At 34.1% G+C, this 14,109-nt stretch overlaps 1 protein-coding gene across 3 annotated transcripts in view; it reads right to left on the bottom strand.

Moving 5' to 3' along the window:
* Positions 1–14,109, bottom strand: part of GRID2 (glutamate ionotropic receptor delta type subunit 2) — a 1,557,400-nt gene that overhangs the window by 302,739 nt on the left and 1,240,552 nt on the right. For all 3 annotated transcript variants that reach the window (XM_005555440.4, XM_045393369.2, XM_005555439.5), the window contains exon 12: positions 5,970–6,108. In XM_005555440.4, the coding sequence (XP_005555497.1) occupies positions 5,970–6,108 (139 nt within the window). The remainder of the gene's footprint in view (positions 1–5,969; positions 6,109–14,109) is intronic.

Raw genomic sequence — 14,109 nt, 5'->3', positions numbered from 1 at the left:
ACAATAATAATGGGAGACTTCAACACTCCACTGTCAACATTAGACAGATCAACGAGACAGAAAGTTAACAAGGATATCCAGGAATTGAACTCATCTCTGCAGCAAGCAGACCTAATAGACATCTATAGAACTCTCCACCCCAAATCAACAGAATATACATTCTTCTCAGCACCACATCATACTTACTCCAAAATTGACCACGTAATTCAGCAAATGTACAAGAACAGAAATTATAACAAACTGTCTCTCAGACCACAGTGCAATCAAACTAGAACTCAGGACTAAGAAACTCACTCAAAACCGCTCAACTACATGGAAACTGAACAACCTGCTCCTGAATGACTACTGGGTACATAACGAAATGAAGGCAGAAATAAAGATGTTCTTTGAAACCAATGAGAACAAAGATACAACATACCAGAACCTCTGGGACACATTTAAAGCAGTGTGTAGAGGGAAATTTATAGCACTAAATGCCCACAAGAGAAAGCAGGAAAGATGCAAAATTGACACTCTAACATCGCAATTAAAAGAACTAGAGAAGCAAGAGCAAACACATTCGAAAGCTAGCAGAAGGCAAGAAATAACTAAGATCAGAGCAGAACTGAAGGAGATAGAGACACAAAAAACCCTCCAAAAAATCAATGAATCCAGGAGTTGGTTTTTTGAAAAGATCAACAAAATTGACAGCCCACTAGCCAGACTAATAAAGAAGAAAAGAGAGAAGAATCAAATCGACGCAATTAAAAATGATAAAGGGGATATCACCACCGACCCCACAGAGATACAACCTACCATCAGAGAATACTATAAACACCTCTACGCAAATAAACTGGAAAATCTAGAAGAAATGGATAATTTCCTGGACACTTACACTCTTCCAAGACTAAACCAGGAAGAAGTTGAATCCCTGAATAGACCAATAGCAGGCTCTGAAATTGAGGCAACAATTAATAGCCTACCAACCAAAAAAAGTCCAGGACCAGATGGATTCACAGCTGAATTCTACCAGAGGTACAAGGAGGAGTTGGTACCATTCCTTCTGAAACTATTCCAATCAATAGAAAAAGAGGGAATCCTCCCTAACTCATTTTATGAGGCCAATATCATCCTGATACCAAAGCCTGGCAAGGACACAACAAAAAAAGAGAATTTTAGACCAATATCCCTGATGAACATCGATGCAAAAATCCTCAATAAAATACTGGCAAACCGGATTCAGCAACACATCAAAAAGCTTATCCACCATGATCAAGTGGGCTTCATCCCTGGGATGCAAGGCTGGTTCAACATTCGCAAATCAATAAACATAATCCAGCATATAAACAGAACCAAAGACAAGAACCACATGATTATCTCAATAGATGCAGAAAAGGCTTTTGACAAAATTCAATAGCCCTTCATGCTAAAAACGCTCAATAAATTCGGTATTGATGGAACGTACCTCAAAATAATAAGAGCTATTTATGACAAACCCACAGCCAATATCATACTGAATGGGCAAAAACTGGAAAAATTCCCTTTGAAAACTGGCACAAGACAGGGATGCCCTCTCTCACCACTCCTATTCAACATAGTGTTGGAAGTTCTGGCTAGGGCAATCAGGCAAGAGAAAGAAATCAAGGGTATTCAGTTAGGAAAAGAAGAAGTCAAATTGTCCCTGTTTGCAGATGACATGATTGTATATTTAGAAAACCCCATTGTCTCAGCCCAAAATCTCCTTAAGCTGATAAGCAACTTCAGCAAAATCTCAGGATACAAAATTAATGTGCAAAAATCACAAGCATTCTTATACACCAGTAACAGACAAACAGAGAGCCAAATCAGGAATGAACTTCCATTCACAATTGCTTCAAAGAGAATAAAATACCTAGGAATCCAACTGACAAGGGATGTAAAGGACCTCTTCAAGGAGAACTACAAACCACTGCTCAGTGAAATCAAAGAGGACACAAACAAATGGAAGAACATACCATGCTCATGGATAGGAAGAATTAATATCGTGAAAATGGCCATACTGCCCAAGGTAATTTATAGATTCAATGCCATCCCCATCAAGCTACCAATGAGTTTCTTCACAGAATTGGAAAAAACTGCTTTAAAGTTCATATGGAACCAAAAAAGAGCCCGCATCTCCAAGACAATCCTAAGTCAAAAGAACAAAGCTGGAGGCATCACGCTACCTGACTTCAAACTATACTACAAGGCTACAGTAACCAAAACAGCATGGTACTGGTACCAAAACAGAGATATAGACCAATGGAACAGAACAGAGTCCTCAGAAATAATACCACACATCTACAGCCATCTGATCTTTGACAAACCTGAGAGAAACAAGAAATGGGGAAAGGATTCCCTATTTAATAAATGGTGCTGGGAAAATTGGCTAGCCATAAGTAGAAAGCTGAAACTGGATCCCTTCCTTACTCCTTATACAAAAATTAATTCAAGATGGATTAGAGACTTAAATGTTAGACCTAATACCATAAAAATCCTAGAGGAAAACCTAGGTAGTACCATTCAGGACATAGGCATGGGCAAAGATTTCATGTCTAAAACACCAAAAGCAACGGCAGCAAAAGCCAAAATTGACAAATGGGATCTCATTAAACTAAAGAGCTTCTGCACAGCAAAAGACACTACCATCAGAGTGAACAGGCAACCTACAGAATGGGAGAAAATTTTTGCAATCTACTCATCTGACAAAGGGCTAATATCCAGAACCTACAAAGAACTCAAACAAATTTACAAGAAAAAAACAAACAACCCCATCAAAAAGTGGGCAAAGGACATGAACAGACATTTCTCAAAAGAAGACATTCATACAGCCAACAGACACATGAAAAAATGCTCATCATCACTGGCCATCAGAGAAATGCAAATCAAAACCACAATGAGATACCATCTCACACCAGTTAGAATGGCAATCATTAAAAAGTCAGGAAACAACAGGTGCTGGAGAGGATGTGGAGAAATAGGAACACTTTTACACTGTTGGTGGGATTGTAAGCTAGTTCAACCATTATGGAAAACAGTATGGCGATTCCTCAAGGATCTAGAACTAGATGTACCATATGACCCAGCCATCCCATTACTGGGTATATACCCAAAGGATTATAAATTATGCTGCTATAAAGACACATGCACACGTATGTTTATTGCAGCACTATTCACAATAGCAAAGACTTGGAATCAACCCAAATGTCCACCAGTGACAGATTGGATTAAGAAAATGTGGCACATATACACCATGGAATACTATGCAGCCATAAAAAAGGATGAGTTTGAGTCCTTTGTAGGGACTTGGATGCAGCTGGAATCCATCATTCTTAGCAAACTATCACAAGAACAGAAAACCAAACACCGCATGTTCTCACTCATAGGTGGGAACTGAACAATGAGATCACTCGGACTCAAGAAGGGGAACATCACACACCGGGGCCTATCATGGGGAGGGGGGAGGGGGGAGGGATTGCATTGGGAGTTATACCTGATGTAAATGACGAGTTGATGGGTGCAGCACAGCAACATGGCACAAGTATACATATGTAACAAACCTGCACGTTATGCACATGTACCCTACAACTTAAAGTATAATAATAATAAATAAATTTAAAAAAAAAAAAAATCAAAAAAAAAAAAAAAAAAAAGAAATACGTTAATGAAATAAAATACTCAATTTTAATGATTAAGAACTATTTTGCTATTTGCCATTTGCAACAACATGGATGAACTTGTAGGATGTTACACTAGGTGAAATAAGTCAAACACAGAAAGACAAATATTATATGATATCACTTATATGCAGAATCTAGAAAAGTCAAACTTTTAGAAGGAGGAGTAGGATGGTGGTTGCCAGGGGCTAGAGTATAGGAGAAATGGGGAGATGTTGGTCAAAGGGTACGAACTTTCAGAAGATGAACAAGTTGTGGGAATCTAATGCACAGCATGGATGGTGCATTTGATTGTGGTAATTGTTTCACAATATATACGTATATTGAATCATCACATTGTATACCTTAAATATGTCCAATTTTTATTTGACAATTAAACTATTTTTCTTAAAATGACTTCTATTGATTGGATTTGTCAAAGTCTTACCCTGAATGGTAGATACCAGTTACAGACATAATTAACTCATGTTGGGATATATGCCTACATGCCTACAACACAAAAGTCATCTAACTTTTGATACTCTAGTTCCTCAGACCAGTTAAGGATTTGGAGAATTTCATCCTTTACATCCCTTAGCAATGGAAAATGCTATCACAAGTTTCTTCTTGTGTTCTCTAAAAACTAAGATCCATACAGAAATTCAAGTTGAAGTGTGGTGTGGGAACTAACATGATGCAGTTAGAATGTAGGCTCAGGAACCAGATTTAAGGTTTGGTCTTTACTTAGTCACTTACTAGCTGCAGACTTTGGGTGAATTACTTATCCTCTCACCTTTAGTTTTGTCATTTATAAAGTGAGTTATTGATAGTATGTATTTTTGAAGATGATGGTAAGTTTCAAATGAGCTAATGCATATAAAACACTCATCAAAAGATCTGGCATTTTATAAGTGATCAATAAATGTTTATTATTATTTTCATAATTTTACTCATTTCATTGATCTTTTGGCTGGGCTGTTGTAATCATTTTCATATTGCTTAAAGTATGATGCTTATAGGGTCACCAGTATAAGCTTTCCATCAATGGTATAAGTTTCACTGTGTATGATTTGTAATTTATGTCACACATAGATCTGGTTACATGGACAATAAATTGGGAGAATATGAAGGTTCTGTATCAAAGGAATAATCAGAAAACAACTTGAGCAGCAGAATTTGATGAGAGAAACTAGAAACATCATTTTTATGAATGGATAAAATAATTGACTATTATTAGCATTACTAATTGTTTCAATTTGTATAATGAGCAAATTGAAAAAAATATTTATTTATAGATAATTCTTATTTTTTGGTATTATGTTATAATAGTCTTATGGCTACTAATGAATTTAATTTACATTCTGTTTAAAAGAAAATAACTACTCACATTTTCTTTTCCAAACAAGTTACATTCCTAAGGAATTCCCTGACATATCTAATTATTCTGAATTTGAATTGCCAGCTTTTTGGGAAATGAGTGTTCAACTTTAGGAAAATTCAAACTTATCTTGGGATGAATAAACATTTTCAGGAAAACTTTTCTTAAAACCATATATAGAACATTATGTTCTAATAAGGCAGATATTATACTGTGGTGCTGATCTTGTAGCATGAAACCACAAAAGCAAAACTGGCTGTGGTGGATAAAAGACCCTTGGGCTCTACAGGCTCATGGAAATGGCATATGTGAATTGGGAGACACCAGTTTAGGTAACTTTTAGGATTCAGTAAGTGCATCCCACCATTCCAACTGTGGCTAGTAAACAGAAGCAATAAGAATCACATGAAGTATAACGTAATGAAGAGAAAAACAGAATGCGGTTACTGAAATACTATAATTTTCTGTTGATTGCTATTCCCCTACCTTTTCTTTTCTCCCCAATCCCCAATCATCCATCTATCTCTCAAACATCTGTACCTATTCAACTATTTATTCTGATAGTACATAATGGGACAGACTCAAGGCAAAGATTTTCTTTTAAGTATGACTCTTTTTTTCTTCCTTTTCACAATGTTAGCCAGACATAGTCATTCTTCGTGGACATTAAAATTCTGAAGATGTGTTATCCTTCCAGGAAAATGTGAGAAACAACATTCAAATAGTAGCCAAAATTTTATTTTATAAAAAATGCTCTACCAATACTGCATTTTCAGGACTTGGACTAACCAGTGATACTCTGCAGTAAAACAAAATTGATCCTTTACTCAAAGGGAAGTTGTATATTTATTATAAGACACCATATACTTATTCTCAGATAGCTTTGGCCACTCATCATTTCTCATGCTTTGTGGCTAATGGAAACATTGTCTACTTACTGGATGGAACTTTCAATGCGTGTGATAGTGAGGAAAGCAGCGAGGTTTGCTGTATAAGATGAGATAACAATCAAAGCAAATAGCCACCAAGCCCCCATCATCATTCGGGTAGCCAGAGTTGTGTACGGGACCTCTCCACCTGTAGAAAGAAGCAAAGAGATAAAAAAAAACATCAACTAGCATTTATTGAAGATCTGAAGTCATCTATATTCAACACCAAATTAACTTTCAAATAGTGAGAAATTTTTCTGCTTAACATCAACGTAGATCTCTATATTTTCATCACTCCATATTTAATTCTCTTTTATGAGATTATGAAAGACACGGCCAAAAGAAGCATGATAAATATTTAGTATACCATGTTTAAATGATAGTTCTTCCCTCTTCCTGTTCAACCCTATAATTAATTACCCTTTTATTACAATCACAGTATATGCTTTCTTTCCAAGGGCTTGATTATTCATTAGTTAGGTGATACTAATACTGCTATGCTTATATTTAATGGAAATTTTCAGATTTCCAGCTAAATAAATAATATTGAAATTTTTTTTGTTATATTCTCTTGAAACAGCTTGTTAATGATCACGGGATCACACATATTAGTGTTGGCTTCAGCATCACATACTTGCTTTGTTCTACTTTCAATTGACTTCCTACTCTTACAGTCTTGTTGCAGAATCCTCTTCTCCATCTTTTAAATGTTGGAGTGTTCTTGGGCTCAGTCCTTAGACTGCTTCTGATCTTTGTCCATAGTCTCACTCTGGATAATATCAATGAGTCCCCTGACTTTGACTGTGATCTACAGTATACTTCAATAACACTAGAATTTTTATTTCTAGCCCCCTACCCTGACTCTCTCTAGAGAGCTATAGATAAAGGCCTACATGATTCTCACTTGGAATCCAATATGCACCTCTAACTTATGACTTCTAAAACAGAACTCGTTTTATTTTACTCCTAAATTAACTCTCCTTCAAGCCAATCCATACCATGTCAGGGAATAGCACCACTATTTACTTTATTTCTCAGACCCAAAATAGGAATTTTCAAACATCTTCTTCAATAGCAAGTCCTGTCACCTTTACATTCAAATTACATCCCAAATCCTACCTCATCTCATCCTGTCTACTGTTGACACCCAATTCAAAGATGACATCTTTGACTCTACTACTGAACGGCTCATGTGGTTTCCCTATTTGTTTACATTCTAGAGAGTACCACTCCTAAGTCTATTACCATGGTGCTCTTATAAATGAAAATCAGATCAATGGGATTCACTTGATCAAAGCTCCCAGTGGCTTCCCAGGACTCTTTAACAAAATAAAATAAAAATCTCTACCAAGGCTTACAAGGCTCTATGTATACTCATCTTAGGTCAGTTGTCTGACTTTCTTTCTTACCATTCTCTCAATGGCTTTCTTGAAAGTTCCTCTATAGAGCCATGCCAATATATGTCCCAGGGCCCTTGCATTTGCAAATGGTTATGCCTAAAATTCTCTCCTCTGTAATTCATAAATTCTGTCTTCATTCAATTTTTTTTCAGATTTCTGCTCAGAGGATATCTTTTTATAAAAATATTTTATCACCACTCTATCTAAAATAACTCCCCACAACCCTACACTGCCAATTTCTTTATCTTTTTAAAAATAACAATGTATTAGGCTTTAAACATTTTTGTTTATTTCTGTCCTGTATAATTTTTGATATAGGAATAGTCCCTGGCCCATGTTAAGTGGGTAATGTTTTTTGAATGAATATGTGCTATGTTATGGACTAACTTGTTTCTCTCCCAAATTCATGTCCTGAAATTCTAACCCACAATATGATTGTTATTTGGAGATAGGCCCTTTAAATAAGTAATTACGGCAAAGTGAGATTGTAAGCATAAAGTTCTAATCTGACACGACTGATGTCCTTATCAGAAGAGGAAGAGACACCAGGGAGGCACATGCACAGAAGAAAGGCAATGTGAAGACACAGAAGAAGGTGAGCATCTGCAAGTCAAGGAGAGAGGCCTCAGGAGGCACCAAACCGGCTGACGCTTTGCTCTTGGACTTCCAGCCTCCAGACTTTTGAGGAAGTAAATTTCCATTGTTAAGCCACTGAGTCTGTGTTATTTTTTATGGCAATATTATTAGACTAATACATGCTATATATGAACTATTAACAGGCCTTCTAAAAGGAGTTAGTTTTATACTCACAGTGAAAATAAATCAAAGAGATATAATACTACATTCATATAGTTCTATCAATATGTGAACAACAACAGGATTTGATTTTCAATTTGCTATAATATCAGGCATATTTTTATTACAACCACTAGTTCTCACTGTGTAATATGTCTAAATTTTATATGTAGTATAAGTACACCCTTTGGTTATATTCTAAGCTATTCCCCTGATGTGTTGTATTCAGAACACGCTAAACTCTGATATCTGGAACACATTTTTCAAAATAAGTTACAATGCATTTTATATACTTTCTTCTTCAAAGCAAAATAAATATTTACCCAGCTTTTGAAAGGTAAAAGCAAAATAAAATATTAATTTTTACATCCATATGAGGATTTTCTGGTCAAAATAGCTAATTGAAAAAATAATAATAAAATGTGAACCAGATGATAGCCAAAGACTAAAAGATGTTAATATGTATAACAAAAGTAGAACAATAAATTTATGAATGAAAGTGCTAATTGGGGTTTCATTTCTATTAAAGTTTTAGCCTTGATTAGAGTTGTTATCACCCACATAAAAGCATACTTCAGTTTTTTCACCTTTGTTATAAAAATTGCAATTCAAGGAGCTCAAATAATGGTGTAGAATGCAAACAAAATGTTATTTGATCATTACACTTAGGAATAAAATATTAAAAGTAATGGGAATCTTGACTTCCAATTTTGGTAATGGTTGGTGGATGAAGCCATTCAGAACAATCCTCCCACTGACAACAGCTAGAAAAATTGAATATATAATGCATTTGCAGAGCTAAAGAGGCAGTAAAAATTTACAGGCCCAGAGTCCTGGAGAAGAAAATAACCCAGAGAGATAGCTTCATATTTGGAAATGCTTTTCCCTGAGGGGCATATGCCAATTTATAAACAGAAAGCTAAGAAACTAACAAACTGAGGAATACTTTAGAAGTATTCAATGGTTAGGTGGTAACAAAACTGGGGTCCAGGACTTGTCAAATGAAGGTGGGACCGAGATAACAAGAAAAATCCCCAAATGATCAGAAATGAAGCCATGGGTCAAAGAAAATCACCAGAGAAATGAAAAGTACTTTGAATAGGATGATAATAAAAATACTCTGTATCAAAATTTCACAAGTTTTGATAGCAGATGTGATGCAGCTGAGTTGTATTGAGGAAAATTGATAGCCTGTAACGTATAAGAAAAGTAGTCTGAGCTACTTATCAAGTTTAAGAAGTCAAAAAAAAAATCAGCAAGTTAAATTTAAACAAGGAAGAAAACAAGAGCAAAAATTAACAAAATAGATAAGAAATACAATTAAGAAAGTTGATCTGACAGAAGGTTGGTCCTTTAAAAAGACCAAAATAAGTTGTTGAAACTTATAAGGAAAATAAGTGAAGGCACAAAAATGTAACAGGAATTTTAAAAGCACATTGTTACAGATGTTACAGGTAATAGAAGGATAACGTATGTACAAGTTTATGCCAGTAAATTTGAAAATTAAGATGATATGGACAAATTCCTAAAAAAGTTCCTCCCCAAAGAAATAGAAAATATGAATGGTTTTGTAACTATCAAAGACTTCAAATCTGGAATTAAAACTTACCCATCACAAAATGCAAGGCCAGTGGTCTTACTAACAAAATCTACCAAATATACAAGAGAGTAATTAACTTTAGTTGTACACAGATTCTTCATGAAGTTAGAAAAAAAGCAAGACACTATTCAATCCATTATATAAAGAAAGCACAACTTTGATAACAAAACCTGACAAAGTTATTCCAAGAAAATGAAATTATAGGCCAATCTTTCACATGATTGTAGATTCAAAGATAAATAAATTAGCAAACAGAGAATTGCATAAATAAACAAACAGATCGGGTTTATTATATAAAAGCAAGATTGGTTTGGCATTCAAAAATCGATCATTGTAATTCACTACATTAGGACCAAAAGAGAAAAATTATATGCTCTTCTTGGCAGATGAAGAAAAGGTACAGATAAAGTTCAACATCCAGTCTTAGAAAAACAAAAACAAAACAAAACAAAACAACAAAACCTAGAAATAACCAGCAAACTAGAAACTTTAAAAAGTGTTTATTATTTTTATGAAGATTACTTCAAGAAAATCTATATCAAGTATCATACATACTAATAAAATAAAAATTTTTGACTGTCTTAAAGGATACAAATTGCTAACATTTCTATTCAGCATTGAATTGGAGTTGTGCTGGACTCTGTAGTCCAATAAAAAAATTAGAAAAAAGTATTTAAGAATTGGAAAGAATGAAACAAAAGTTATGGATTAGTGATGGTATGAATGTGTATGTAGAAAATCCAAGAGAACAAAATTAATAAATTATTTATCAGCTTGCTATGTTACAGAATTAATGTTCAAAAATAGATTATATTTGTATGTAACAGCAACACTTACAACATAGGATTAAAAACCAGATATCATTTGCAATAGCATTAAATGATCAAATATCTAGGAACAAACTCATTTAAAGATATGAGAGACCTCTACATGAAAAACTATAAAACCATTTTTTAGTAAAATAAAGGAAGACATAGCATGTTCATTGAGAGACTTAATACTGTAAAGATATAAATTCTCCTCAAATTGATCTATAGATTCAGTCAGTGAATTTCCAGTTAAAAATTCCAGGTTGTGCGTATGTGTGTGTGCACAAGTAAATGTGCTTGAAGCTGAATGTAAAGTTTATATGAAGCTGCACAAGGACAAAATGTGTCAAGATACTCTTCAAGAAGAAGAAAAACCTGGCTCTTGATGACTATAGATTAATATAGTAATTAAGACAGTGGGTTAGTTGTACAAGGATAAACCAAATAAATCAATGAAAGTTGTCCATGCATACATAGGCAATTGATTTATACCCAGCTTGCACTAAAGTGTGTAGTATAGAGAAAGGGAGGTCTTTTCATTAAGTAGTTCTAAGTTAATTAGGTATATGTATGAAAAATAATGAAACTTGTCCCTTAACTCATACTGTACACAGAAATCAATGCCGTGCAGCCTATAGATATACATATAAAAGGTAAACAATAAAGCTTCTAGAAAACTACATAGAAGAATATAACCACAAGTTTGGCTAGAAAAGGATTTATTAAACACAGCACAAAATGCATTAACACAAAGAAAAGATTGATAATTTGACTGCAATAATACTTCGTAGTTAAAAAGATATCATAAAGAGAGTGCAAAGACAAGCCGCAGTAGAAGATATTTATAATACATATGCTTAACAAAAAATTATCAATAAATATGAACTCCTATAAATCAACAAGAATAAATGAGATGACAATCAGAAAAATGGATAGGAGGTTTCATAAAAGAAGAAAACCAATGGCCAATAAATATATGAAAAGGTAGCAATCTCATTAACTATTAGGGAAATACAAAATAAAAAAATACTACTCCACAGTCACCAGAATGATTAAAATAAAAAGATACACAACAGCAAGTGTCGGCAAGGACATGGAATTATCAGAATGCTTGTACCCTGTTGTTGGGATTGTAAATTGGTTCAGTCAATCAATCTGATAAACAATCTCTGAAAACTAATTTATGCATATCTTAGAATCCAGCAATTTCCCCCCTTAGGTACATACCCACTAGATGAATGTACATACCAAGAGACAGAAATGTTAGTAGAAGCATTGTTATAACAGTCTAAACTGGAAACAACCCAAACATACTTTGAAAGTAGACTAGATACCTCCTTACATATTTTAAGTTTGGCCTCAAGGTTTCTTCATGCATAGTGAACTGCGACCTAACCAGATGTATAAACAGATTGTAACCTACTGTTGTACCAATCACAGAGTTTCAGCCAACTATAGGTGATCAACTGTTCAAACTGTGTTCAAATAAGGCAAATGTGGAGCTGTAACCAATCCAGCTGTTTCTGTACTTTACTTCCATTTTCTGCATGTCACTTTCTTCTTTCTGTCCATAAATACTATCTAATCTTGTGGCAGACCCCAGTTGCTTTGAACCTATCTGGTTCAAGGGGCTCCTCGATTCCTGAATGGCTCTTTGCTGAATTCAACTCTGTTAAATTTCATTCGTCTAAAGTTTTTCTTTGAACACAAACAATAAAATATTGCACAACAATGAAAACAAGCAAATCTCAACTTATACACAACACTATTAATGGGTTTTACAAACCTAATGTTGGGTAAAATAATTCACACTGTATAATAATTGTTCAAAAGCAAGTAACATGAATGGCAGTGCTGATGATCCCATGGGTGGTTACCTTTGGGGAGAGTGAAAAATGATTGAGGAAAACGCCATGGGGGCTGGGTCACTGGTAATGTTCTATCTTTTCCTAGGTGGCAATTATACAGGTGGCCCATTGCTGGTAACTCATTGAGCTGCACCATTTGTTATGTACTTTTCTGTATGCAAATAATACTTCACAATTAAAAACTAAACGAGAAGAAAATAAGGAGAATAGTGAATTTAATGATGATATTTGTTTTTTCCTTTTCTTAATCCACAATTAGAAAAAAAGATGCATTTTCATAGAGTCAGGATGCTGGAAGAGATAATTAGGTAAAGGGCAAAACAATTATGTGCCAAATTAAAAAAAAAACATAATCTCACCTTGCTAAAAAAATATTGTAAAAATTAGCCTGATACTTTATGACACTTCAGGGTGTGCAAAGGTCTGATTCTGAAGCTGGGTATTTGGATTCCTATAACCCCTGATGAGTTTAAAGTACTCTGCTAAAGTATGAAAAATTTTTATTTTCCAAATGACCCCTCTGTTTTAAGGAAAATCTTCTTCACCAGAGTTTCATTTTGATGTGATTGTTTCACCACAAGAAAAATTACATTAACCTTGCTACTGTATACATTAGCTTACTCATAAAAGTTGTTAAAAATAAGCAATTTATTCAGGCAAGTTTGGGAAATTTGATAAATCCATCTGAGTCAGGCAAAAATTTGTTGTTCTAAGTCTTATTCTGTGTGAGTATATATGCATCTTTGTTTCCATGAAATATGAAAAAGTAATTAATTGTTGAAGAGTCTCCAATTTGTTTGTTTGGTAAATCTACTTCTTATGGGTTTAAAGACTCACAACATTTTTAATTTGTAATCTGGAATGATGGGATTCTTTTATAAATTATGATTAGAAAAAAATGGGAGAAAACTAATTAATACCTTTTTTTAAAAAATAAACCTTCCTTTTTCAAGAGTTGGATATTTATTGGAAACAGGTTACTAACAAAATGGCTAAGAACTCATAGCAAATAGAAAATTTTTATTATTTGAGCTGACTGAATAGTTCATGTAAACTGATCAATTAAAATATAAATAAATATTAGAGTGTTTTATACTTACAGAATCACAATGTAGAAAAACAAAGAAGTATATTGTTGGAATTTGTGTGGAAGTCATTGCCAGCATAAGCATATTCTACATTTCAAGACAGGAGGATATAATGTATATATCATCTCTGAAATGCTTCATTTAAGCCAGTCACCTTTATATAAGTATTTCTTAAAGTTTATTGATAGGCAAATTGAGAGACACTGTGACCATATCTGTAAATGTTTTATTTTTTTGGCAGAAGATGTGGGGGTAATAAGGAAGTGAACAAGAGATACAAGTGTGGTTTCCTATTGTCCACAGGATAATGGGTTCACTATATTAACCCATTTGCAAGCTAGGGCAGATTTTCTACAACATGACATGTCTATCATGGGTATAAGAGATGGCTTTTAGTGGTAGGGAGAGACAGCACAAAAATCATATCGTGTTACAGTGAGAAAGTTGTTCCATTTACAATTACCTTTTAGTTTGTATGTATGTATGTGTGTGTTTGTATATATATATGTATGTATGTATTTATTAGACTTTAAGTTCTGGGATACATGTGCAGAACCTGCAGGTTTGTTACATAGGCATACATGTGCCA

This window comes from Macaca fascicularis, chromosome 5, assembly GCF_037993035.2.
Source record: "Macaca fascicularis isolate 582-1 chromosome 5, T2T-MFA8v1.1".
NCBI lineage: Eukaryota > Metazoa > Chordata > Mammalia > Primates > Cercopithecidae > Macaca > Macaca fascicularis.
The sequence above is the reverse complement of the archived record's forward strand: the minus strand, read 5'-3'. Positions and strand labels throughout refer to the sequence as shown.